The 24,613-nt window shown below is 49.8% G+C and overlaps 9 protein-coding genes across 9 annotated transcripts; 4 read left to right on the forward strand and 5 right to left on the reverse strand.

Moving 5' to 3' along the window:
- Positions 1-3,272: 3,272 nt before the first annotated feature.
- On the forward strand, positions 3,273-3,775 carry AFUA_7G06240 (uncharacterized protein; the record flags this gene model as incomplete). The annotated part of the gene is made up of 2 exons (XM_077805213.1): positions 3,273-3,402; positions 3,483-3,775. The coding sequence occupies 2 exons, from the start codon at positions 3,273-3,275 to the stop codon at positions 3,773-3,775; spliced, it is 423 nt and encodes a 140-aa protein (XP_077661341.1).
- A 1,256-nt stretch (positions 3,776-5,031) lies between these two features.
- On the forward strand, positions 5,032-5,946 carry AFUA_7G06250 (DsbA family oxidoreductase). Its single transcript, XM_743792.3, has 2 exons — positions 5,032-5,181; positions 5,229-5,946. The coding sequence occupies exons 1-2, from the start codon at positions 5,137-5,139 to the stop codon at positions 5,862-5,864; spliced, it is 681 nt and encodes a 226-aa protein (XP_748885.2). The 5' UTR covers positions 5,032-5,136; the 3' UTR covers positions 5,865-5,946.
- Positions 5,947-6,356: 410 nt separating this feature from the next.
- AFUA_7G06260 (NADP-dependent oxidoreductase) lies at positions 6,357-8,241 on the reverse strand. Its single transcript, XM_743791.2, has one exon. The coding sequence runs from the start codon at positions 7,877-7,879 to the stop codon at positions 6,854-6,856; it is 1,026 nt and encodes a 341-aa protein (XP_748884.1). The 5' UTR covers positions 7,880-8,241; the 3' UTR covers positions 6,357-6,853.
- Positions 8,242-8,428: 187 nt separating this feature from the next.
- On the forward strand, positions 8,429-9,394 carry AFUA_7G06270 (uncharacterized protein; the record flags this gene model as incomplete). The annotated part of the gene is made up of 2 exons (XM_077805214.1): positions 8,429-8,834; positions 8,889-9,394. The coding sequence occupies exons 1-2, from the start codon at positions 8,615-8,617 to the stop codon at positions 9,392-9,394; spliced, it is 726 nt and encodes a 241-aa protein (XP_077661342.1). The 5' UTR covers positions 8,429-8,614.
- Positions 9,395-9,477: 83 nt separating this feature from the next.
- Positions 9,478-11,275, reverse strand: AFUA_7G06280 (Zn(II)2Cys6 transcription factor; the record flags this gene model as incomplete). Its single annotated transcript, XM_077805215.1, has 4 exons — positions 9,478-10,180; positions 10,239-10,722; positions 10,787-10,882; positions 10,996-11,275. The coding sequence occupies 4 exons, from the start codon at positions 11,273-11,275 to the stop codon at positions 9,478-9,480; spliced, it is 1,563 nt and encodes a 520-aa protein (XP_077661343.1).
- Positions 11,276-14,708: 3,433 nt separating this feature from the next.
- On the forward strand, positions 14,709-18,912 carry AFUA_7G06290 (Pfs, NACHT, and Ankyrin domain protein; the record flags this gene model as incomplete). Its single annotated transcript, XM_743788.1, has 4 exons — positions 14,709-15,666; positions 15,716-16,908; positions 17,149-17,858; positions 18,000-18,912. 4 exons carry the CDS (start codon positions 14,709-14,711, stop codon positions 18,910-18,912), a joined length of 3,774 nt encoding a protein of 1,257 aa, XP_748881.1.
- A 286-nt stretch (positions 18,913-19,198) lies between these two features.
- AFUA_7G06300 (uncharacterized protein) lies at positions 19,199-19,585 on the reverse strand (the record flags this gene model as incomplete). Its single annotated transcript, XM_743787.1, has 1 exon — positions 19,199-19,585. The coding sequence occupies one exon, from the start codon at positions 19,583-19,585 to the stop codon at positions 19,199-19,201; it is 387 nt and encodes a 128-aa protein (XP_748880.1).
- A 76-nt stretch (positions 19,586-19,661) lies between these two features.
- On the reverse strand, positions 19,662-20,618 carry AFUA_7G06310 (uncharacterized protein; the record flags this gene model as incomplete). The annotated part of the gene is made up of 1 exon (XM_743786.1): positions 19,662-20,618. One exon carries the CDS (start codon positions 20,616-20,618, stop codon positions 19,662-19,664), a length of 957 nt encoding a protein of 318 aa, XP_748879.1.
- Positions 20,619-22,330: 1,712 nt separating this feature from the next.
- Positions 22,331-24,344, reverse strand: AFUA_7G06320 (Zn(II)2Cys6 transcription factor; the record flags this gene model as incomplete). The annotated part of the gene is made up of 5 exons (XM_743785.1): positions 22,331-22,568; positions 22,621-23,345; positions 23,398-24,025; positions 24,087-24,190; positions 24,273-24,344. 5 exons carry the CDS (start codon positions 24,342-24,344, stop codon positions 22,331-22,333), a joined length of 1,767 nt encoding a protein of 588 aa, XP_748878.1.
- Between the last annotated feature and the right edge of the window lie 269 nt (positions 24,345-24,613).

Genomic DNA, 24,613 nt, shown 5'->3' on the forward strand with positions numbered 1-24,613 from the left:
TAGACATATATATTACCCCTCGGTCCATCCCACCTGACAGCGCAATCGCCCAACAACACTCTTCCGAGTCCTCGCAAGACAAAGCCTCTCCCACCTATCTATCTTATCTCATTTCAATCCCTTCAATCCACCCAAACTACATTGTACGTCCACAAATCCTCCTTTAATAAGAACCCTATCTGACTCTTCTCTACTTCAGATGTCTGGTGCTGGCGGTGGCGGCGGTGGTGGTCCGCCTCCTCCTCCCCCTGGAGGTGGTGGAGGGGGTGGTGGAGGGGGAAGCGGCGGCGGCGGCGGCGGCGGAGGAGGAGGAGGAGGTGGTGGTGGTGGTGGTTAACTAGATTGGAATGAGGTTTCTTCAGCCCGTGATATTTGAACATGGTGTGGAAATCCCAGTGGCAGAGCATGTGGTTGGGTCTTCTGAGTGGAGGCGGAGATGAGATATAGATCATGACGCTATCTGAGCTTAGTAACTACGACTGATGAAGTTTGACAGGCCATTCGGGTTCTGTCCTGGAGATGCTTGTCCAGTCCGGACCTAGGGCTGCAAACCCTTTCAACACTTGATATACGGAGCCTTGCTCTGTCTAGAGCCTACCAGCGTTGATATCAAGATGGGTACCCCAGGTTCCATGGTCTTAAAGTATGTTCTGCAAGTAGCTTACATGTCGTCCTGTCCAAGAAAAGAGGACTTCTTAGCATTATGGGCTATGCGTATCTGTTCTGGGACTATCTAGACATACACACAGGTGCTCAGTGACCCTACTATTAAGCTGAAATATCTCCCTGTCCGATCATGAACACATCCCCCTATGGAGGTAGTCTATATGACTCCGCATAATGGTGTTGTAGCATAATTACCGTACTCTATAATACGAAGAAGTTTGGGAGTAAGCATACAAAAGGTCCAGAGAGGACATATCTCTCAATTCCATTCCGGTAAACTAGTCTTCCCCTGCGTACTTCGCTCTTCTTGCATTAATATTGTCCCCCCCCCCCCCCCCCCCCATCTGGCTTGTCACAGGATGCTTGCACCTCCAGATTTAACTAGGTCTTCGTGAAGCAGGTTCTCTCTCGTGGAGACCGGGTCATTGCAACCGCGCGCCGAGCAGGAGACATTTAAGATCTGATTGAAAGTCACCCAGGCTGCACTGCTTCATTTCCTCCAGAAGGTCTGGTTCAGCTGTATTCATCAGCTACAAATCAGGATTGTATGGTAACCCGTTTGCTGGCCCATACTCAGGAACCAAATTTGCCCAGGACGGCTGGCGACGGTGCCAGATCTAGACGTGGTCTTTTCGTGCCTTCAGGTCAAGCATCCCTCCAAGGTGCACTTTCCTTCCGTCTCAAGGGATGAGTTGTATAAATATATTTTTGATTTTGAGACAGACCGAGGATTAGAGCGTAAGCACTGTGTTCTGTGCTAGGAGGCTTATCGCGCTATGAATCTACATGCACAGTGTCCATCAAGCACAGTGTCCGTCAAGCACATTGATGGGCTCTCCTTCGTGGATAATGAGCTCCAAAGCGTCGGCCAGAGTATCGGCGTCGAGAATACCCTTGGTGAGGCCCATGGCCCCATAGGCTAGAGGAAGTGTGGTGTCGGCCTATGTCTGGGAAAGAGATCGTTCGTAGGGAAAGCTGATCCTACATTGTTGAGATGCGCGGCATCTCCATTTAAGACACAGTGTCCACTGTTCAACGTGGTTGCGCAAAGTTGGTGCACCCGATACGGAGATGCTCTCACCACTGTTGCTGTATTGAATTGGGGGGGCCAGCACAACGTGGGAGGGAGAGAAGGCTCTTGATGGATTCCTACGCAAATACTTGGTCGTCCCTTCGCTGATCGCTAGGATGGAGCGCCACCGTACATTTCCACGAGGTTTCTTTCCCTCACTGGGTTTCTCTAGTGGTGTAGGATCAACAATAAGCGAACTCGGGAGATTATCGTCAAACTCAGCATCTTTATCCGAACATCTATGGCCACCAGACGCTCCGGCCAGCTATGGCCCTTGAATTGGGTGCCAAGTAGCTTCCGGGTCGTCGACTTCCTGCCGTCAGCACCTACGAGAAATAAAGCACGGAAGGTGGATTCAGCACTCCCATCTGCCCGAGTGACCGTAGCAATTACCGAGTCTGCGCCTTGCTAAATGCCTTTGAGCCGCAGGTCAAGATGAACATTAACTAATCCAGTCTCGACAGCTCTTTTGTAGAGAAGGTTAGCCAATTTTGACTGTTGGAGGTTCACTACTCCATGGTCTAGTCATTCATGCCCACTATTGGCAGACAGGCCAGCATCTCACCTAGCTTTTTACCTCCCTGTCGTCATTAGCAGCAGGGCCCTCTAGCAAAGCCTCTGGTGGTCAAGCCGGCAGTTTGATACATCTAGAACATTAGGTTTCGAAGGCGCAGCAACAGGGGTAGTGCCAAAGCATCATATTGAGTTCGCTGAGCAACACAGAAAACGCATATATACGCATATATACGCGTGAAATTGCGGAAAATGGGTTGATTAGCTGATAGGAATCGTCCGGACACCTTTCTAGCGTAGTCGTCGTCTATTTCGATATCAGTATAGAGGTCAGGTGCTCCACTGTGCCAAGAACTTGGAGCACACGTCGCCATGCGATTTCACTGTGCATACAATCATGTATGTTGCTCTCCATTATTAAAAAAGTTGGTCAATTTCAAGTCCTACACGACTATCTCCGCATACATTCAACCGTGGAGAACTATGAATTTCTGCCGTTACCGTCCCAGGCTCGTCTTGGTCAGTTCGTCGCGTCTCATGAAGTTAGCCTTCCACCCTAACTGCACTACACTAAGTTCGAACCCATATTATTATACATCTCATACCGGCAGGATGGGATCAAAAGTCGCCGAGGAAAACTGTGATACACAGCACCAATCGAATACATGCCGATTGATGATGTTGAGACGCTCGACCGGTATCGTCCAGGAGGATACCATCCGGTAACTGTCGGAGAGCAGCTGGGTGGTAGATATTCTATCGTCCATAGGCTTGGCTTCGGTTCATACTCAACGATCTGGCTGGCAAGAAACCAGGACGCCGGACGATAGTCGCTATAAAGATACCGGTCGCAACACGTGGTTCTACTGAGACGCGACAAATCGATATCCTACGCTGGTTAAATAAAACAGGGTTGGGAGAAAAGGCTCATCCCGGGGCAGCATACATCCCGTCAATATTAGATAGCTTTTCTCTTTCTGGGCCTAATGGCGTGCACCATTGTTATGTCACTGAACCCGGAATGACGAGTCTAGGAGAAGCTAAAGATGCCTCCTCTATTCGCCTTTTTCAGCTGCCTGTTGCTCGGGCTATGGCTGCCCAACTTGTCCAGGCAGTGGCATTCCTACATTCCCAAGGTATTGTTCACGGCGGTAAGTGACCTGTTGTGGTGATCCAATCTCTCTCTCTTCTCCTTTATGTGCCGGATGTCCAATGACCTGGATCATTGTAGACTTGCACGATGGCAACGTCTTGGTTCGTCTACCTGGAAGTAGGGATTCTCTCTCGCCCGAGCAGCTTTACGAAAAGTATGGATCTCCTCGCTATGAGCCGGTTGTGCGTCTAGATCAGGGTCCACTTCCAGTGGGGGTCCCTGAAAATGTTATTGTGCCTATCTGGCTAGGGAAGGAAAGTGAGCTTGTTGACTTATCCGAAGCCCAAATTATCCTCACCGACTTTGGCGAGTCTTTCGTGCCAGTTATTATGGCGGGGTTGGAGTTAGCTCCAACGCACCAGAAGTTTTGACTCCACCGGAGGTCTACTTCGAACCGAGAAAGTCACTTTCTTTTCCTGCTGATATCTGGACGCTTGCGTGTACGATTTAGGCCATTATAGCGCAGCGCCCCCTTTTCGAGGGATACAATCCGTCAGCTGACTGGGTAATAAAAGAACAAGTCGACTGCCTTGGTAAGCTACCAGCGCCGTGGTGGTTGAAGTGGGATGCGCGTGCAAAGTGGTTCAATGAGGATGGGGAAAGGAAAATTGAGGCACATTCCCGGCCATTGGAGCAGCGATTTGACGATTCCGTGCGGCAGCCAAGGGAGGAGTTTAGAATGGACGAGGTGGATGAGACTGAGAAGGTGGCTTTGCTCAGTATGCTGAAGGCGATGCGTGCTTTTAATCCTGAGGAACGACCAACTGCGCAGGAAGTTTTGAACTGCGAATGGATGCAGAAGTGGGCTCTCCCTGAGTTCCCTCAATTCACTGCGACTAGCAGGTCCCATACTCCTTGTACATAGTATCGTGTTAATCTCCTGCCGGCTTTATAGAACCCCACTGCGAAATATACGACGTTAATGTTCCCAAAGCAAGTGTTTTCACCAAACTAGGTTCTCTGGATCTGAGACGCACAGTAACTTCGCTGGGAGCGTTAGTATGTGAAAGGATGTAAGACGTTCCTGCAAGCGGGCGTAGGGGTCGTATGCGCCAGTATACATCTGACTCGGAGATTCAATAGACCCACACGAGGATCAATAGGCGCTGGCTTGACCCTAATTCAATGACACTAAGTTTAAGTGATTACGCGGCTATTTCAGGCAGGGGTCTTACAGAGGACGGGCCTGTTTATCCAGCAGCCAATGCAGGGCAACGAGTCCAGAAAGCCTTGAATCGGGCTCCGATAGGCGGATGATTGGTGTTAGCCTATAGTTTGTATAGTAGACGATGCTGTTGGATGGCAGTTAAACATCAAGTCAGGGAGGGTGGATGCTGTGGCTGACAAGGATGTTCTTGCTTACTTTAGGTATAAAAGGCACTATCCAAGAAAGAAAAGGAAGCCTGGACAGCACACGCGTTACATTGCGTCAATCCACATGGACCGAATCTAGTCTGCATATCCAGTAAACCCACCATCCAATCGATGCTTCTCCAGGCTGCTGCCATTCTGCCTCCATCCGACTCAGTGCGTAGGCCGAGATGGTAAGACAATACCATTTTTTTAATATCCCAATCCCCGAAGCCTCAATATCTCTAGGGCAAAATGGTCCAGAAAGTTGTCTGCCTGCATCAAGTGGCTCGGATGACGGTAAGGATGCTCCAGGCTCACCACATATATATATATAACCCCGTCCTCACCCATAATTGTCGTCTCCAGCACCCACCACACAATGACCGTGATTGAAATCGACGTAGTCTTCGACTTCATCTGCCCCGTAAGTAGCACCCCGTCGGCGCCCGCATTCGCTAACCCCAGACCCAGTGGTGCCACATCGGCAAACGCAGCCTCGACCGCGCCATCGCCCTGTACCGCAAAACCTACCCAGGCGGCCGCAACGACACCATCACCATCAAATGGCGCCCCTTTTATCTCAACCCCAACCGGCACGGACGCAGTGTGCCCAAGTCTGTTCTTATAGATGAACGTCTGAAGGACAAGACGCCCGAGCAGCGTGCCGCGATGGTCAAGCGTGTGGAAAAGATCGCCCAGTCGGTAGGGGTCCGCATCAACTATGGACGGATGATTGGGCCGGACACGCGCGATGCGCATCGCCTGGTTTACCTGAGTCGGGAGGATCCTGCAATTAGCTCGGAGATTCATGGGGAGCTGGTGGAAAGGCTGCTCGAGGCGTTCCATGAACGCGCGATGGATATCACTCGGCCGGAGGTGTTGAAGGAGGCGGCGGCTGCGGCGGGGATTGAGGCTGCGGTGGTGGAAAGGTGGCTGGCCGAGGATGTTGGCAATGTTGTCGATGAGGAGGCAAGGAAGTATAGAGAGGTTGAAGGGATTAAGGGGGTTCCGAGGTTTCGGTTCCAAGGCAAGTATGAGTGGGATGGAGAGGATCTGCAAGAGTGTATGGAGATCATGGGCAAGGTGGAGGCAGAGGAGGGGAGTTAAGGTGGTCGTTGACAATTATGTATTGACTATTGGGCATTTTGATTGTTGTTATGTATAGCTGGCAATCTACTATATTCCCAGTAACGGAGCTTCCTTCCTTGAACTGATATTTAATATCTGCTATGTTCGGATCTGCAAGACTCGCGACATGCTAGGCATTGCCAACGTGGATGCAGATAGGGAACAGATCTGAGCAACTGCGTTGGCTAATTCCCCCCAGGACAATTTTTGATGAAGAAAGGCTGAAAGAAATGTCCATCATATAACACCTGTGCATGTACTTGAGGCGACTCGTCTACCCCGAGGACATCGGTTCGGCTCCTAGTAGCCAAAGCAGTTATAGACCCGCACCTGCATTCTGACGAGTTCAAATTCTCCAACGAGAATCCGAGAGATACCAGACTTTGCAGCGGATGTTTTAGAGTTGGAAGTATCTCTAAGGACTGTCCGACTCGAGCAGTATACAAGGTACTATTTCAAGGAATCCTCAGTGGGCAAGAGATACCCTTTCGTCAGGGCTAAAGATAGTTGCGATGAGCATGCTGCTAAACATCGTGCTTTAACAAGGCTATAAACAATAGAAGACCAATGTTGGGTATACGTGACAACCTCAGAAGCTTATCAGCACGCTTTCAGGTCATGCGGATTAGCAACCTGGACATTGCAAGTACAGTCATATAAGATGGTTCACTGCAGTTTCCTACATGTGGCCATGACCGCTACCCTTTCAGGCCTACCTTGGACGTATTCCCAAGCTTTCGATCTCAAGGAGCCACTCATCTCTGGTTCAACATCGCCCAATGCATGCATAGTGAAGGGTGGAGTTCCAGATGTCTTGCTTGGCTAGGAAGCAAGGGATGGATAGCTGTTGCATCTGTACGAGTTCTAACTTCATTCTCAACATGTTTGCGCAGAACCCAACACCTCCAAAAACGTGACAAACTCGGGTTTGGCCTTCAGTTGACAACTGTCGTACGGCATTGGTCTGTTCAGAGGGTGAGAACGATCTTTCCACGCCCAGGATACCTTCCGTTGGCCGTGTCGTACGCCTCTTGTGCTTTCGCAAGGGGATACGTCCCCGCAACAAAAGGACGGACAAGTCCCGAGTCTGCAAGTTCAGCCAAATAGTGCAAAGCCTCACTGCTTCCCTGGACAATAAAGAATAATACGCGGACGCCCGCCCTACGTGTACCACGCTTTTCATGATCCTCAACAAAGTTGTAGCTCGCCGAATCCACGGATACAAGAGTGCCGTTTTCCTTCACGTAGTTCCAGCACGGGGCCAACACGTCACCTCCGACTGTATCAATAATGATATCATAAGCGCTGCTGTGGCTCTCCAGCATGCCGTACTCAACCGTCTCGTGCGCACCGAGGTCGCGAAGAAATTCTGCATTGCGAGTATTCGAGCTGGTGGCAGCCACCACATGGAGTCCCGCCAGGGAAGCCAGCTGAACAAGAGAGACTCCAACAGCCCCAGCGGTACCGGTGATCAAAAGCCGGGGCTGCCCTTCGCCAGAGGTCCGAGATCTGTTTCGCGCTGCGTCCTCAACGGAGGGCACAGGAACACCCACACGGTCAAATAAGGCCTCGTATGCTGTCTGTGCGCTCAGTGGAATAGCCGCGGCTTGCTCCCAGGATAGACGTTTCGGTTTCAGCGCAATTTCACTCTCCTCCACGATGCCGTACTCGGCCCAGGCAGCTGCTCGATGCACGTTCGACATTCCGAAAACCTCATCCCCCGGCCTGAACTTGCCATCCTCCGAAAACACCTCCGCAACAATGCCCGACAGGTCATTTCCGAGCATGGAGTGCTCTTGCCGATAGGTTTCAGGCCACGTCAACATGTCGCGAATCACCGTTGTAGCCTTGACACGGACAAGGAGTTCGCCCTTTTTCGACGGCCTAGGAATAGGCACATTTTGATCGAGGTACAAGGCTGACGAGGGTGCCGGATTCGAGGATGAATATGGAGCGGTCGATGAAGGAGCTGAACCTACACGAATTGCCTGCATTGAGGACGATTTTCGCGGTCTTCTGTAATGTGTCTGACGAGGGTGCCGATTTGCAAACACCGTTCTCTAATGCAGCACCAAGGTGATGGTTAACTTATAGGGAATGTTGGAGATTCTAAACGGGTTTCTTTACGGTCGGGGGGGGGGAGAACCTGAAATGACGATTCGCATGGCCAATCCAAGTAGAAGTGGCGGTCATTCGGCCGTTCTAGATACGCCTGGGATGGTGTTACAGTTACATGGATATCTTGGATGGTTCTGAGTCTGGTCATGATGATGGTATTCTTAGTAAGACTGTATTTATAAGCCAGTTTGACGAGCACTGAACTGGGGTTGGTACTCGGCAGCACTCCAGAGTCGTTTAGTTATGAACTGATGATGCGGGCGAAGAATCACACGAGACCCACTCCAAAAGACTTCCTATTTGGGTGAAATCTGACGTACAAGAAGCTTACGGTTCGCCCTCAAAGTCGGATGGCATAACGGTGGTTGGAGGGAGTCGCTGAGATTAACAGTTCATGATCAGTATGATCAGTACAGGATGGGTTTGGTCTCTTAGTTTGATTAACATTACAAATCAAATATAATCGGCTCAACGGCAACCATTATTCAGGAGGCTTGCGAAGGGCTATATAATGGCCGTTAGAGCCATTCTCACATACTATCAGTACTTGCCGTCGCAAGCTCTACTTGACTGAAGTGGACTTTCATACTCTCTCTTGGCTGTCTCCCAATATGTGTCAGAACGAAGTTGAAGTCAATGGCTGGACCAGCATGCCTGCTAATGCTGGCGCCATCTTTGATGGTAGACCCTTCATCAACGTACCGGAAGCCCTGTCGATCGAAGAGATCAAGTTTCCAGTCGATGACCCCATTGTTGAGAAAACCATGAGATATGCAAAGGCTGCTCTTCCCACTGAAACATTCAACCACTCTATGAGAGTTTACTATTACGGTATGCAGGACTGCGCTTCCCATGGTGTCTTAATCAATCGCTCACAGGCTCTAGGAATGGCTATCACCAAGCAGCAATTCCCGAAGCAAGCCAGTGCCCTTAGCCCCAGTACCTGGGCCTTGACCTGTTTGCTGCACGACATCGGTACTTCCGACCACAACCTCGCTGCAACTCGCATGTCCTTTGATATCTACGGTGGTATCAAGGCTCTGGAGGTTCTTAAGGGGTTTGGCGCTACCTCCGATCAGGCCGAAGCGGTCGCTGAGGCCATCATCCGACACCAGGATCTCGGAGTTCATGGGACGATCACGTATATCGGCCAGCTCATCCAGCTGGCCACCATCTACGATAACGTCGGGGCTCACCCATACGTCAAAGACTTTGGCGAGTTGATCCATGATACAACTCGCTCCCAGGTGCACGAGGCGCACCCGCCGGGGGAATGGCGCACGTTCTTCTCTGGCGTCATCCAGAAGGAGCAAGCAATCAAGCCCTGGTGTCATACAAAAAAGATGGTGAATGTTCTGAGGAAAGGAAGCCGGCACCCTGATGGGCAGTGAGATGGAGGTCTAGTCTTTGGCCATGTCCGGACCATATTAGCTATGTTATACTGTCATGCAGATAGACAGTATGTAAGGAGTGCCTATATAAGGAGCCAGTCACCTTCTACTTGACCGATATTGAATATCCACTGGGTTGAGGATATGTTTCCGGAATCGTCTCGCTTCCAGAACCTTCGCAGAATCATCCCCGCATTAACCGCATTTAAGCATTTGGTCTCAAACCAAAACTTTTCCAGACAAGTAGCCACGAAGTGTCTGTGCGCTTCTTGTTGGGATTCCAATCCCGCAACAAACAACGGCCACAGGATGCACTTGAACAGGGAATCACTGCTCCTTAGGGCGTCAATTACACGGATCAAGTCACAAGCGAGGTCGTGGTGCGGACTCGTGTCTCCAGTCAGAGCATCAAAGACGCGTTTGCCATATATCAGAGCGCCCAACTTATACGACTGTGCCACCTTTTCGAGCATTCCAAGGGACTCGGCGGATGAATGAGGCTGGAGTAAGCTTGAGGCCCAGGTGTGGCAGTCAAAGCTCTGCGTAGAATCGAGCATCATCCTTACTTCCTGCATGCACGGATACAAGTCAACCGTGTCAGAGCGATCTGACCTCATAAAAATGTCCCTTGACGTTGAGAAGACCCGCAAAGCGCCTAAGATTTGATCAGGGCATCCCAGAAACGCCCTGTCAACGCTCATTTCGAGGGGTGTGACAGACTGTGATGGAAGAGTCGAACAGGAGAGTAGCCGAGGACGTGTAAATGTCGCTCCGAACGTGTCGATCCTGAGGCAGTTATGTTCGTCAGCGTGCTACTGGTCAAGGTTGAGTTGTGCATACGTACAAGTAAATCTGTCTGAGAATGAAGTCACGTAGCCCTTGGATGGTGGTTCCCAGATCGTGCGAAGCGATCGTGCGCGGCGCCTGGGGTGATGGAATCTGGGCGATTAAGCTCTTGATGCCTTCCAGATGAAAGTTCCACTTGTCGCTTCCTGACTCCAGGAGATCGAGAAAGATCAGGAGGAACGCGCTGGCAGCTATTATATCTTTGTGGTATGGCCTGGCAGCTCCTAACGCCCTTGCGAGTCTCTGTATCGCATTACATTTGAAGTAAAGGGCGTTGTAGCTGTCATCCTGCGATCCAAGCCCGGAAGGTCTTGCTGATTCAGACTGGTAGAACGGTCGAGCTGCATTTGCCTTGTGCCGCGCCGAAAGAGCAAGAATGGACATCAACAAAACAGGATGGGCCAGAGCAGCAGGTATTAGATTCCTGAGAGGATTCCTGTTGCTGTCATACATGATGAACAGCTTGCATACACATTTGCTATCTACATCTGCGTCAGATACTGCTTGGACACCTTTCTTAAGCGATCTAAACAACACCAGGCTTACAATAATATAGATAGTACCGTGAGCTTCTTTCTAGCCCAATGATAGACGGATCATCCAGACTGGATGGGATACTGACATTGAAAGCTTCCAAGGCGTCTGTATCATCCCAGTAATTCCGTTAGTGATTGTCTCGTTACATACAGAAACATCTCACTGGGAGGACCATCAAAGAGTGGAATACTGTGTTGGTATGTAAAGAAACTAATTACCTTTGAGATCAGCACCAGCAATGAGTGACAGGTTTCTAGACTTAGAAAGCGTTTGGCCTCCTGTCCGCGTGGTTCGGGGGTTGGCCCCTGCTGCCGAAGAAGGAACATCCTTCTTGGCCGACGACGTTCTCGTTTTTCCTCGATAGGTTGCGCCCTCGGCCCATCGAAGAGGCCTTTGCTCGAAACATTCTAACCCAGCCTTTTTGCATTTCTTGCAGGGCGGCTGGACCATTGTGCATTCGACATGCCGCCGGCGACAAGTGTAACAGGAGCGTTGCATGGTGCGCAATCACCTCGAAACAGAAACTGACTCAAAGAGGTCAACCTTCCGGAGCAACGTGCCGAGCTTCCTGATGTCAGACGGCACAAGACTGTCGGGCTCTTGACAAGTGCGGAAGTTATCGTCGGTCCGCAGCGTCGTGTTCAGGCCAGGATGCAGTAGATTCCTCGAATGAATGGCGACAAGTTACAAGTTACAACCCGGGCTCCCATACGGTCCATCCCCGACGACCCGCCGAACCCGCTATCACCTGACGCTGGATTTTCAGCACTTGTCAGTCATACTCATCTATGTAGCCCGTACCCACTGCGCGATTTCAAAGGATTTACGGAAATTTGATTGAGCAGTCGCATCAGCGAGCATGCTATCCTGACTCTACCTCCACTTTAGTCTTGTTGATGGCTCAGTCGGGTTTGCTTTCAAATCAGTCCTTGCAACACAGGTCACCTGACCTTGTGCATCTTTATATAAGAACTCAAGCACAGTATTAGAACCATCTACCCAGGCTCAAAACACCGACAGGAAAGTGGTTAGACATAATATACAGTCCACCACGTGGATAATCCCAGCCGGCCGCTCCTGTTCGTCGCCACCCTAATAACGCAAGAGCGCAAGAGATCCATATCTCGCACTGGCACCCAAATATGATAGCATTTTGAAGAAGTTATGTGGTGATTATTAGTAAAGTCTCCCCTGCTATAGTACAGTGACTGGGGCGTCACTAATGTACTGACAGTTAGGGAATTGGCAGTGGAAGGATGCAACTGTCAAGGGTCACTGGCAGCGACTGGGATATAAATGCGGATGAGCTCCGGCGCTAAATAGCCCAACCCCTCTCCCACCAATTTGGTTTGTTCCTCAATATGACGCATTGACAATGTCTTTCACCTGCGGCTTAGCCTGGGTTTACCCTGGGGTTACATAAATCCATGCATTGGGGTTGGGAGTGGAATATTGGGTGGTGAGCAAAAGTCATACCACTCGGTAGGCACCAGACTGCCCCAGGCCCTGTCGATCCACTAGAGCAGGCACTTGGGGCAGTATCTGTGGCTGCACGCCCATGCACATAATCCATTGTTTGGCCAATAATCGAAGAGCCAACCACATCGGCACTGGGTGGTGACTCTACCAAGGCCCCGGAGGAGATGCAAGTACAATTATGAATAGGGCAGTATCCATCGCTGCAAGCAAAGCTGAAAAGGCCTGCATAGTTAACATCACCATCTGCTGGATAGCCCATCACTTCTGTCGCTCTGGATCGTGTCGACTGCCGTCTCATTGGTACAAACAACGTGCCCCAACAGGACACTCAATGCGTCCGCAAAATCAGCACAAGACTGATACCTGTCGTTGTAGTGCCGGAGGACCAGTAAGTTTCTATGGATGGATTAAAAAAAGTCAAAAACTAACAGGAGATTTCTACTTTCTAATACCTACAGTCTCGCAAAGAATGGCTGCTGCGTCTACCGCCATCAGCCAGGTGTTAGGCATCCTTGTGTGTCAAGTTTCGCCTTGGCTCTGGAAAGAACAAATTTCACTGATGTTGCCCACTCTCGAAGAAGCTCTTCGCAGCCGCGAAACTCTGCGCGCCCACCACATCGAGGCTATCGATGCGCAAGTGGTGAAAGAAGGCTACAACGACGATAACAGTTTCTGGCACCTAATACGACTGTCCGTCCAAAATATATCACGTCGATACTGCAGGTCCAGTCTTCCAATAGTTTTCTACGAGTATGACTTGCGAGAACTGTGGTATAAGTTGATCCAGGGTGCAAAAATCACAGACGCCAAACACCCCGCTCAAGACCGGCTGGCGGCCGAAGTGTTACACGCCCGTGAGATGGGTACGTTGACTCGCAGGGTTGTGGCTCCAGTCATAGAATCGCACGAAGAAGGGCCGGGCCAAGCCAATGGATTGAGGAAGAAGCGTTGACATCTGGCGGCAAGATCTGGGGTGATCTGCCCTTCTTCGTCGAACAAATATATGAGCATTGGAAAAGGGGCCTGGAACTACCGGTACGCCAACGCAGAAATCTTAGCGCTTTTATAGCTCGCCTCGCGTCCTGGGTCGTCCGGGATCCTGCCTTGTGCTGGTGTGCTATTTGGATCTTACGAGAAGCACTGGAGACTCCGAGACCATTGGTTTCGACAGCTGCAGGCTCACCGATTGACCAACTACCAATTGCAGACATGGTGCCAGCGGCTGTGGTGTGGTTTGAGTTATGTGGTTACAAGATTGAAAGTCTTTGCCTTGCCAGTCACGATTTTGATGATTCGACTATTGGCAGCCTTGCAAAGGACCATGGTGTTCACCCAGAAACCGGATTCAGCATCTCGCGATGGCGCTTCTGGAAAAAACGCTTGGATGAGCTGAGCCGCTCCGACCTTGAAGAGACAGCAGCCTTTGCTCTTCGGGGTACAAATTGTATGAAGTTCTGGAGCGAGAGGATCTCAAACCTTGAACAAGGGCTAATCTGCCCGATAGCCCTCAGAGAAGGGTAAGGGGTTGCTCTTTTCCAGTGCCTGCGCCAGGTAATGCAATGACCCAATTATGAAAATGACACTACTTGTGGCCCCTTGTCTGGGGTTATCTGCCCTATACTCTTTACTTGTACTCTTGCTGCAAGCATTAATGATACATTATCAATTGTCTTCTCGATCTTAATTTATCAACAGTCCAACTCACGGACCCATGAAGTATGACAGTGAAGATGAAAAGGACAAGAACGCGGTTTGCCACACCCTGAGTATAGATCTGCTAGTCTATGTCGCCCAAAGCGAGGGCAACAGCAGTAGGTTGACCTTCTGGTCGTCTTTTCACCGAACCAGGTCCGGGTCCAGCGCGTGTAAGAAATCCGGCCATCTATTCCAAGAGAAACTCGGCAGCATATGAGGGGGATATGTGTTGGTAGGCTCTTTAGTGGTCCCAAAGACAGTTATAATGGAACTTTGGGAGATTAACAAGGACGAGGGGAGAAATAGCTACGAGTTACTGCACAGCATCAGATGGTTATAATGATTATTTCTGAGACCAGGGACAAGATATGACCTGGCCACAACAGACTATGCTACTATGCTGATGGTATTAGTAGTAAGGCTGTCGAGGAAACGCAAGCTGACAGGGAGAGCCCGCCAATACCCAACTTTGTTAACTAAAGCAAGGCACATACGATCATGAAATGATTGGAAAGAGGAGTCAGCCTCAGTCATGTTTCACTATGATTTGACAGTCTATATGCGCACCCCTGTTCGCAGTCCGACTATACCACCCTGGTAACATCGAGCCTTGTCTGTTCAGCCCGACATGGCTGATCACCCCTCCCCCGAGTCTGGCAGTGAAGCCGTTACCAGATCATCTTTAAAGGACTACTTGACCACAAGGCGTAACTGGCACTCGGTTGTGTACCACATCATCTCTAGCTAATGTGCAAGAATGACGACTCCAACTCTAACTCACCGCGATTATACAATCGCGTGGATTTGTGCCTTGCCGGTTGAAAGGGCCGCTGCTGAGTCTGTGTTTGATGAAACCCACAGTCCACTTTCACAACTGCCAACTGATGAAAACAACTACTTGCTGGGTAGAATGGGCGGCAAAAACGTAGTGATCGCCTCTCTGCCCTATGGTGTTTACGGAACAACGTCTGCCACGTCTGTGGTAACTCAGATGCGACTAACATTCCCCTTCCTTCGGTTGGGGCTGGTGGTTGGTATTGGAGGAGGCGTGCCTAACAGAAGCACCGATATTCGTCTCGGCGATGTGGTCGTCAGTGTGCCAAATGAAACTTCTGGCGGCGTGATTCAATACGACTATGGGAAGACATGCCTTGAAGGCTCCTTGCAGCGGACGGGTGCGCTCAACAAGCCCCCGCAAATTCTGTTGACTGCTTTGACCCGGATGGCCGGCGATACTATGCTACCTCGTTCGCAGACTGGAAGGTTTCCATCTGACTACCTGCAGATCATCCGGACAAAGCAGAAGGACTTTGGCCGGCCCGCTAACGATTGGCTTTTCCACTCGACATATGATCATCAGAGCAGCAGGAAAGACTGTTCATCCTGTGACAAGAATCAGCTGGTGCAGCGTGCACCACGAGCAAATGACGAACCGTGTGTTCATTATGGCTTGATCGCATCGGGGAATCAACTCATGAAGGATGCCAGGACACGAGACGCCATTGCTCGAGAGTTAAACGTACTCTGCTTCGAAATGGAAGCGGCTGGCATTATGGATCAGCTTCCATGCCTGGTGGTGCGAGGCATCTGCGACTACTGTGACTCCCACAAGTCGGATGAATGGCAACAATATGCAGCTCTTACGGCAGCTGTCTACTCAAAAGCCTTATTATCCATTGTTCCGCCAGTGAAAGGCAATGTCGCTCAAGACCAGGGTAAGTCATAAGGTATCTGAAAAATGGCCATCACTCACTCTTTTGATAGTACTCGAAATCACCGAAGAGGGAAAGGCTTGCATGCAAAAACTGTTTAAACTGATTACCACTGATTCAATGAAGGGCATGAACGCGTTAAAGCAAGTAGAGAGGGACCGTACTCCTGGGACTTGCAGCTGGATTTTACAGAAAGAGGAATTGAAATGCTGGGTTCAGCGGGACCGAGACATTGATGGCCAGGGGCTAAACATGTTGTGGCTTTATGGCAACCCCGGGACCGGCAAATCGACAATGGCCATCACACTGGCAGAGGAACTCCCGAGAACCGACTATTTCTCGAATGGAGACAGGGTTCTTGCATCCTTCTTCTGCGACTCCGGCTCTGAATTCCGAAGAATGGAGATTTGCATACTGCGAGGCCTTCTATATCAGATAATCAGTCAATACCCGCCTTTCCTAAAACCACTGCTCTCAAAATATAGGATCCAGGGGAAGCATCTCTTCACATCGTTTGATGCTCTATGGGCCCTATTATTGGATATTGGCCGGGTCCCTGGTGGGCCTGAAATTTACTGCATTATCGATGCTCTGGACGAATGCAATTCTGACTCACAGGAAACCTTGCTGCGACAAATTGACCACTCGTTCAATAACCCGAGGCCTACTTGTTCAGCCCCGTCTAGCATACATCTGTTAATTCTCAGCCGTCCATATCCCGAACTTGAACAATACCTATCCGCATTCAAAAGCATGGACTTGGGGTCGTGTCGAGAGATCACAAACGACCTCAGAGCGATGATTAAGGACAGAGTGGAGGGCCTTGCTAGGCGCAGAAAATACCCTAAATCAGTGTTTGAGAAAGTGTCCCAAATCTTGGAGGAAAAGGCTGCTGGGACATTCCTCTGGGTAGGAATTGCCTGTGCCAAATTGGCTCGGGTGCAATCCAGAAGGGCAGTAGAGACCCTGCAAGCTCTCCCGCAGGAACTACATTCGCTTTATCGGAAACTCCTCCTTGCAGCCGTCTCAGACTGTGACGAGGACGATCATCGAGTAGTAATGGAGATACTGGGCTTTGTTGCATTCGCCCAGCGACCCCTGACGATCATAGAAATGGCCGAAGCATGTCGATTATATCTTGACACAGATATGGAGAGTCGCCTTCAATTCACGCGGGAACTGATCGAACTGTGTCGCTTACTGATTGTCATCGACAATGGCCATGTGCGACTTTTGCATAGTTCTGTCCGAGACTTTCTACTGCTCGAGATACAGGAGATCAATGCAATGAGAACAAATTACACGTTGTCATGCCGGTGCATCGAGACTATTCTGCACAAGAGCCAGCCAGCAATGGATAAATCAGAACTGGACCCCGAAAAGGGTTTTCTGTGTTATTCAGTACTGTATTGGCCGGAGCATGTTAGGCTTTCGCAAACGGAATTTGCCATCCGGGAGGAGTTTAAAGATTTCTTCCAAATCCAGCTCGAAACGTGGGGCAGGTGGCTGGATTATTACAGCTACCTGAAAGGAAGCTCATATAGAGAATTGTGTCCTGGCCTTGCTCCCATTCACGTTGCAGCCCACTGGGGAATTCTCCCTTTAATCTCATTCTTGCTCCCAGCGAGCTTGGAAGACAAAGATTCCCGCGGCCAAACCCCGCTGCTTATTGCAGCCCAGGCTGTTCAGATTGAAGCTATGCGTTTCCTAGTTGAACGTGGCTCTTATGTGAATTCTGTGAACAATTATCATGAAAACGCCCTGCATATCACTTGCCAGAACAGTCAGTACAACAACTGCGCGATGACAAAGTTCCTACTTGACCGGGGGACCTCTCCATATGTCTGCGATAAAGAAAATATGACACCTTTTCTTTACGCAATTGGACACCAAAAAGAAGACCTAGCAAGGGTTTTTCTTCAGAACGGATTCTACGTGGACTTCAGGATTCGAAGGCGGTGCTGGACCGGGAGAATGGTGAACAATTGCATTTCATATGAAGTGGACCACAGCCCAGAACAACATTCGAACCTAGGCGTGCAATCAGGTTTAACGGCGCTTCATTTCTCTGCCCTTAATACTTCCGCGAAAATGGCGACCTTACTACTCCAATATGGGGCTGATCCAAATGCTCGTTCCGATACTGGTGACACGCCACTGCATCTGGCGATTAGACCCAAGCTCCTCGAGCACAAGTACCATGATCCATGGATAAGTGGTGAATACGCAGCGGAGTCGCTGAGAGACTTGATCACGGATTATGAAAGTGAGGCTTATGATGTATACGAATCCATTGACCGATACAGAGTACACATTATTGAGGTACTTCTCTCCAGTGACAGTGTCGATGTCAACTTAGCCAACGACCAAGGGGACTATCCACAGCATGTGATTCCCTTTGAAAGGGACTATGCGTCATCTATTCTATGCAAACTCGTTGCGAAAGGCGCCGATAGTTCTAGGCTAAACGGGGCCGGCCAGAGCTGTCTTCACCTTGCGAGCAAGGCAGGCAACTTGGAGGTTGTTCGCAAACTTGTAAATGGAGGCCATGACATTCTGATGCCGGATATCGATGGGTTGAGCCCGTTTCACTATGCGCTACGTGGCCGTTATTTACAAGTCGTACGTTTCATGTCTACGGCCTGTGAAAGCCTGCTTTCGAAGACTTGGCGTTCACTTGACCACTTCGGCAAGAATCCTCTACACCATCATGTTTCGTCCATCTTCTGCTCGGCTGAGATGATTGATTTTCTCGTACAATGTGGCTGCAATGTCAACGACGTTGATAGGGAGGGAAACTCCGCCCTCAGTCTATACATGAGTTCATCCCATCTGTATATTGATAGAGAGATCTTCCAGCTCCTTCTGGACAAAGGTGCCGACCCGCTCTGTGTCAACCACCACAAGGAGAATCTGGCACATCTCTTCATGCACTACAGGGAAGAAGGCATTGGAATCCTTCAGATTCTGTTAAAGTGTGGAGTGGATCTGGCAGCAAGGGATCTTGAGGGGAGAACTGTTATGCATCATGGTGCCATTCATGGTGTGTTCGACCATCACCTCGGAGAGTTTCTTCGAGAGCACGGCGTTTTGGACCCGAATGTCAGGGATTTTCAAAATAAGACGCCCCTCGATTACGCAGTGGAGCAGAGTCGTCGCACATGGCCGCAAGACTACTCTGGATTAGATGATCGATGGGACAGATCATTCAATTGTTTGAAGTTCTGGAGCCACTTCTGCATTGCTTGAAGTGTTTCGGCTACGGCATTATGCATGAGCAGTAAATATGCAACTCAGACGGAGTTTCTGTCAAAGAGCTTTTCAAGTCATCTCGTCATACTGCAGCTGGAGAAGCCAATGTTAAGGCATGTACGGATTGATTGCGCAACATGGGAAATGCATTGTCTGATATAATGTAAGACAATGATGTATGAGGGAGAGGGAAACTAACCCTGTGTACAAACCAGTGAATACTCGCCAAACATATACTCTCAATGCGAGGATGAACGCAAGGAACATTAATCGAAGTAGGCCGTCACCTGACGATAATCCTCTTCGCTATAAGGCCAACCACGCAGCCCAGTGAAAAGAGACCAATACAAAGCGGTAAATAGACGTGGCTTCCTGCGCCCAGGGCTGTAAAAGGGAGTGAAGTACATGATTCAGCACACCTCGTCCCATGGTCGAAAGTCTCTTGTGGTTTTGTAAACCCCTCTTCCTCATATTCGACTGTTGATTCTTCTCCAAGCTCGGTATAGTATTCCTGAAGGTGGCGGATCTTGAGGCGTACGAACCTCTCGCGCTCTCTATGCTTCTCTGGAATCGTGGTGACGTTGTGGACCCTCTCTGCAATTGTTGACCGCGGTCTCCAGCAGAATTCATCGAGTAACTCCCAGTAGATCATGTCAACAGATGATACCATCCGTGCGGCAAGAATAAACCAGGCGCTCTTGTCTTTGATTGATTTTCGCATACGTGCTGAAAGTCGGCACTCAGGACTAACCCCAGTGGCTCCCTCCTTCTGTTGCAAACAGTTCAAAAAAAAAAAAAAAAATCTCTGCTTTGGGGAGAAATATATCAAGAAACCCGGCACCACCGAGTTCATTAATGATTCGATGAGGTCGTTGAAGAAGGAGCCAGGACGGAATACTTCCAGCGAATCCCAACGGAGCTGCATAGCAAAATTCCCAGTCAATAACTCCCGTGACTCGGAGGGAGGCATCCACAAGGACATTGCCAGGTCCGAAATCTTCGCAAAACAACTTGAACGGACCCTGGTTATCTGCTTGGGAAATGAAATCAAAGGCTATAGCTTTCATCAGATGGCGGCAAGCATACTTCTCCCGGCAATCTTCGGAATCATACACGCTATTCTGTTGGTCCCTCAGGTGAGTTGACTGCAGTTGCAACAGTGATGCAATATAGTCGGTAGAGCTGTGATATACGCCTGAAGGAGTGCGATTCCCCAACCCGCAAGTCCGCATGAGCTCGTTGACTTCCAATGTCAAAGGCGGGCCGTCAACCATATACTGCCCACTTTGTTGGTCTTGACCTAGGCAACCGATGCAATCGAAGTCGAGCTTCCAAAGCTCCAGCAGTATCTCAGCCATTTGGCTATAAAGAAGGCCCAAGGTTCGGGAGTCAATATCGGGGTTCAAAATATCCTCCCCTGGTGTGTCTTTTCGAAGGATCTCTGACATCTTCCTTCCTTCAATCCAGGCCATGATAATGAAGGGCCCAAGATCAGTCGGGTTTTCATGTGCTGCTCCATACGCAATGACGCGAGGGACAGGAATCTCAGTCCTGCTTCCGACAAATTCCACCAGCATGGCCTCTCTGCGGACTTTCTCGTCTAGAAACATCGATTTTCCAGGCAATGGGAATCGAATTAGCCAGTCCTCGCCGCCATCTTCCCAATGCAATCTTAGGCTAAAATTGAATGAGCCAGAGTGCATTGACCGGAGTAAGCAGTCATCGCGTTTTTGGTAATGATTTGCCAAGTCACAAATCCCTTTTGATGAGGTGGAACATAGCCTGATCCACTCTTGTTTGAAAGCGTCGAACTGCTGGAGTTGGATGTCATCAAAATCTATGCCGTCAAAAGAGATACACCTCTGTGTCACATTTATTCATTGAAAAGTCTGAAATGTAAAGGGACTTGGCTGTTGCCAAACATGGCCTGGAGAATATGAACCTTGTAGCTGTGCTCCTTTTCTGAAGCTAGTTGTTGATATAATCACATGAGTGTTCGTTCTGCTGCAACTTAGCTCACGTGGTAGTATTCATAGATTCAAGATGACTGAGACTATGACTGAAAAGGATGGGGAAATTGGATAGTTATGGCACCTAGCAGGCTCATAAATAGCCCTGGGAACTAGTACCCTGCACCTGGCATCTGAGACATCATGAGGAAAAGCGCATCTTGAGCAAAGCAGGTCATCTCTATCATACACATCAGGGCTGGGCACGCAGTTGCTTCTCACTCACGCACTTACTCCCTCATCTGGATTCTTCGGAGGACGAAGTTGCCGTCCTTTCCATCTCTTCCATATTGACAGCATCGTTGTCTCCAGGAATAGGGGTCTATCAGCTCTTGTAGCGTCTACAGGGCTGAGGCGTAGCTAACGCTTAGACTGGTCGCTCGACTGCCTAGCCTCCTTTCGCCTTCGCTCCTTTTCGCGCTGAGTTGATAGACCAGCGTCGGTAATTAAGCGATGTTGAATTGATCCATAAGTGCTTGATTTATAGCTGCACGATCTTCCGAGCTGAGGGCTTTTGGCTCCTTGCCAGCGCCTTCCAGATTCCTCGGGCTGGCCTCTGGGCCATCGGTAGCTCGCTGATCGGAGTTCATTCTGATCTTGCCTTTTTGTATGCTTGCTGCTCTTTGACTACAGAGGGTACTTATTTCGAATCAATGCGACGGAGTGCAATGAGGGCTGCTTCAAGGAAGCTGAATCGGAATTGACTTATACATGGACACCTACCCCGCTTCAGACAAGGGGTAATAACTGACAAGGCTGCAATAATAGCAGGCGACTGGGAGGTCATTACCAGACAACCTGTGGACGTTCAACCAGTTCTATTGCATCTGTCATCTATGTGCTTTTGACTTTTGACTCCGAAAGAAGTACATTACCCACACCAGATGGTTGTTACACCACTCGCGTCAAAGATAATTGTGTTGGCGTAGGCAGTGTGATAGAGTGTAGTGGATGTTTCTAAAGCACATGTGCTCATATTCATATTGTCTGCATCCGACTGGGGGCTTGTTTTACTTGCAAACGTCCACTTTGCAAGTCTTGAAGCAGGAAAGCACTCTGGTGTTCGTGACTCGGAAATCAGTCAGCAAGCTGGGAGAGGTTGCAGTAACCCCGCAACGAATAGATCCCCGGCACTGGATATGGCCAGATAAGTGTCTTATCTTTCGAATGTGTACATTGAAGCTTTCCTGGACAGGCCCATCACTGAAAATTCCCAGTCCGGAGCATCTAGGTGAGGCCTGTCCTTTCGTGCAAAATGACAAGAATGTACAGTTCCAAAAGGTCAAGCATCCTGTACGCTGGGGTTGAATGAGGCATCCTGCATTCCGCTGTCATGCGGGTGGTTGCAGATTGATGACAGTCAGATGCCCATCACACAACGTTTCAGCAACGTGAATGACATGGTTTTAATTCGCAGCTTCCGATATAGACTGCTCGGCGAGCAGTGTCAATCTTTGGATGAAAGCTTCAATGATAACGAATGGTGGGAAACGGTTGCTTGGTTCGACACAATTTAGCTGGTGGAAAACATCGATTGTGCTCTCTAGTAGATGCATATCATCCTGGACATCGCATTGTTTGGGAGCTGAGAGTATGCGCATGTAGAGTGAGATACTCGACGTTAGAAGGATTTGCGCATATATCCTGTAAGAGTACGTCAGAACTACTCGCGTCGTTAATCAACGCAGCCACTTACCAGAATGTTTCGGGGAAGATCAAATGGCGGATTCGACGTAGATATATCAAAGTGGACCGTGCCGCCTGATAACATAACTCCATACTTGTAGATGGAGGGGCCAGACTCTGTAGAGCCGGTGTGCCAATGGCACTTGCACCGTGAATCTTCGAAAGACAGTGATAGTACTCGAGATGCACATTCACGCCCCGTAAACTGAGATCATGGATGAGGTAATCTGGCACGCTTCCGCTCACAACGGCATCAGGTTTACAAGCGGAGGGAAATTGAGACTTCAGGTCATTCAGCTCCTGGTCCAGTTCGCGGATGAGCTGAAGTCGTCTGGCCCTCGAATGGCTCAGACTTTGCTCGGAATAGAGCAAATGGTAAACCCTTGATTTGAGCATAGCCAGACGAAGGTCTGAGGGGTAAAGAAGTTCCTTGGGTGACAACTCGGACGTGAAGAACTGGTGCTCAGAGGATTGTGCAACATACTTATCAGGTAGAGTCAAGTCGCAGTCAGCGTCATTGATCATCGGAGGCTGACATTTCCGCAGCGACATTTCTTTATCCACGGCATAAAAGGTCCAGAACAGAGCCCGCAGATGCTGATGTTGATGCTTGTGGGCGGTATCTTCATCAGTCGACCTAGTTCTGTGTGCCCCCAAATTGAACAGGATCCGGACGGCCATAGCGAGTAGCATTTCTGCAGTTTGGGGCTGACCCAAAGGGGCGATATAGAGAGCCTTTATGACATTTAGACGCGGGACGCAACAACTTGCCAGAGTTTTGACCTACGAGAATAATCAGAGTTTCCAGAGCTCGAACGTTGGTGTGTTCCATCATCAGCTGGGGTAGCACGGAAAGCACTGCTTGGACATAAGCATCGGGGTCTGCATCAGCAAATGCAGGCTCTTGTCGGCGAATCCTAGTAACCATTGCCGTTAGGGCCGCTAAACAGGCCCGGTCGGCAACATTTGTACCAATCTCATAGCCTTCGAAGTCAGAAGCGTCAAGTAGGCACGTAAGTGCATCAATGTCAACTACCGGGTGAATTGAATACAATCCATTGCTCGCAAAGTACTCCAACGACGCGTCGATCAGGTGGCGCGGAGGCCATTTTGGCAAGACTACTCGGGCGGGTTTCGTACGGAACTGCAGGTCGAATGAATCCGCCACGCGGTCGAACAGCTCCTCTAGGTCGAAGGCTGGATCCGATTGTATGGAGGCAGCAAACCCAGGAGTGCAATATGCAAGATGCCACCGAAAAGCTTTCAACGTCACATCGAAGCCACGGGAATCAAAGAGATCATTGACGAGCCCGGGGGATTGATGGAGACTGGGACTGGAACTCTGACGGAAACCCCGCTCCGCTCTCAAGGCCTCTTCCAAGCGGCGAACTTCAGCTCTGGTGTCATGCAACTGTCTGATCATGAATGTCAATCAAGGATGATATCAGATACAAGTGGGAAAGGGGTCAATCTTACTCGCGGACTGACTTCCGCGGCTGGATCGGCAACGGAGTAAATATACAAGGAGTCGAGGCAAAATGACAGGCCTCGCAGGCCGGTTTGGCTCTATCGCAACGAATCTGTGACGATTGGAAATCGAGTGACGATGATTAGTTCGAAGCATTCTCTCTATTTCCAAGATGTCACGTGTCGCCTACGAACCTTCCGCTGTCGGCAACGGTCACAGGCACTTCGCAATCGGCCACCATAGGGCGCAGAGGCGGTGGTGCTCATCTGGCTGAGCCCGGATGACAGGTGCGTCGGCAGTGAGATCGAATTAAGCGAGCAGCTATGCCGAAAGGGGCGCTGAGGGTGCGATTCATGGCATGATTTCAGGATTGGATTTGGGAACAACGCCCGAGTCTCCGAGTCGGCGAACGGCTAAGCCCGAGTGTGCTGAGTAAGCGGGAAATGCCAACTCCGAGAAGCATATCACCCCAATTCTCTATCTATCTGGCTATGCCATGTTGTGATGGGAGTTTATCTGGAGAGTTCCAAATCAA

This window comes from Aspergillus fumigatus, chromosome 7 (genome assembly GCF_000002655.1).
Source record: "Aspergillus fumigatus Af293 chromosome 7, whole genome shotgun sequence".
Lineage (NCBI taxonomy): Eukaryota > Fungi > Ascomycota > Eurotiomycetes > Eurotiales > Aspergillaceae > Aspergillus > Aspergillus fumigatus.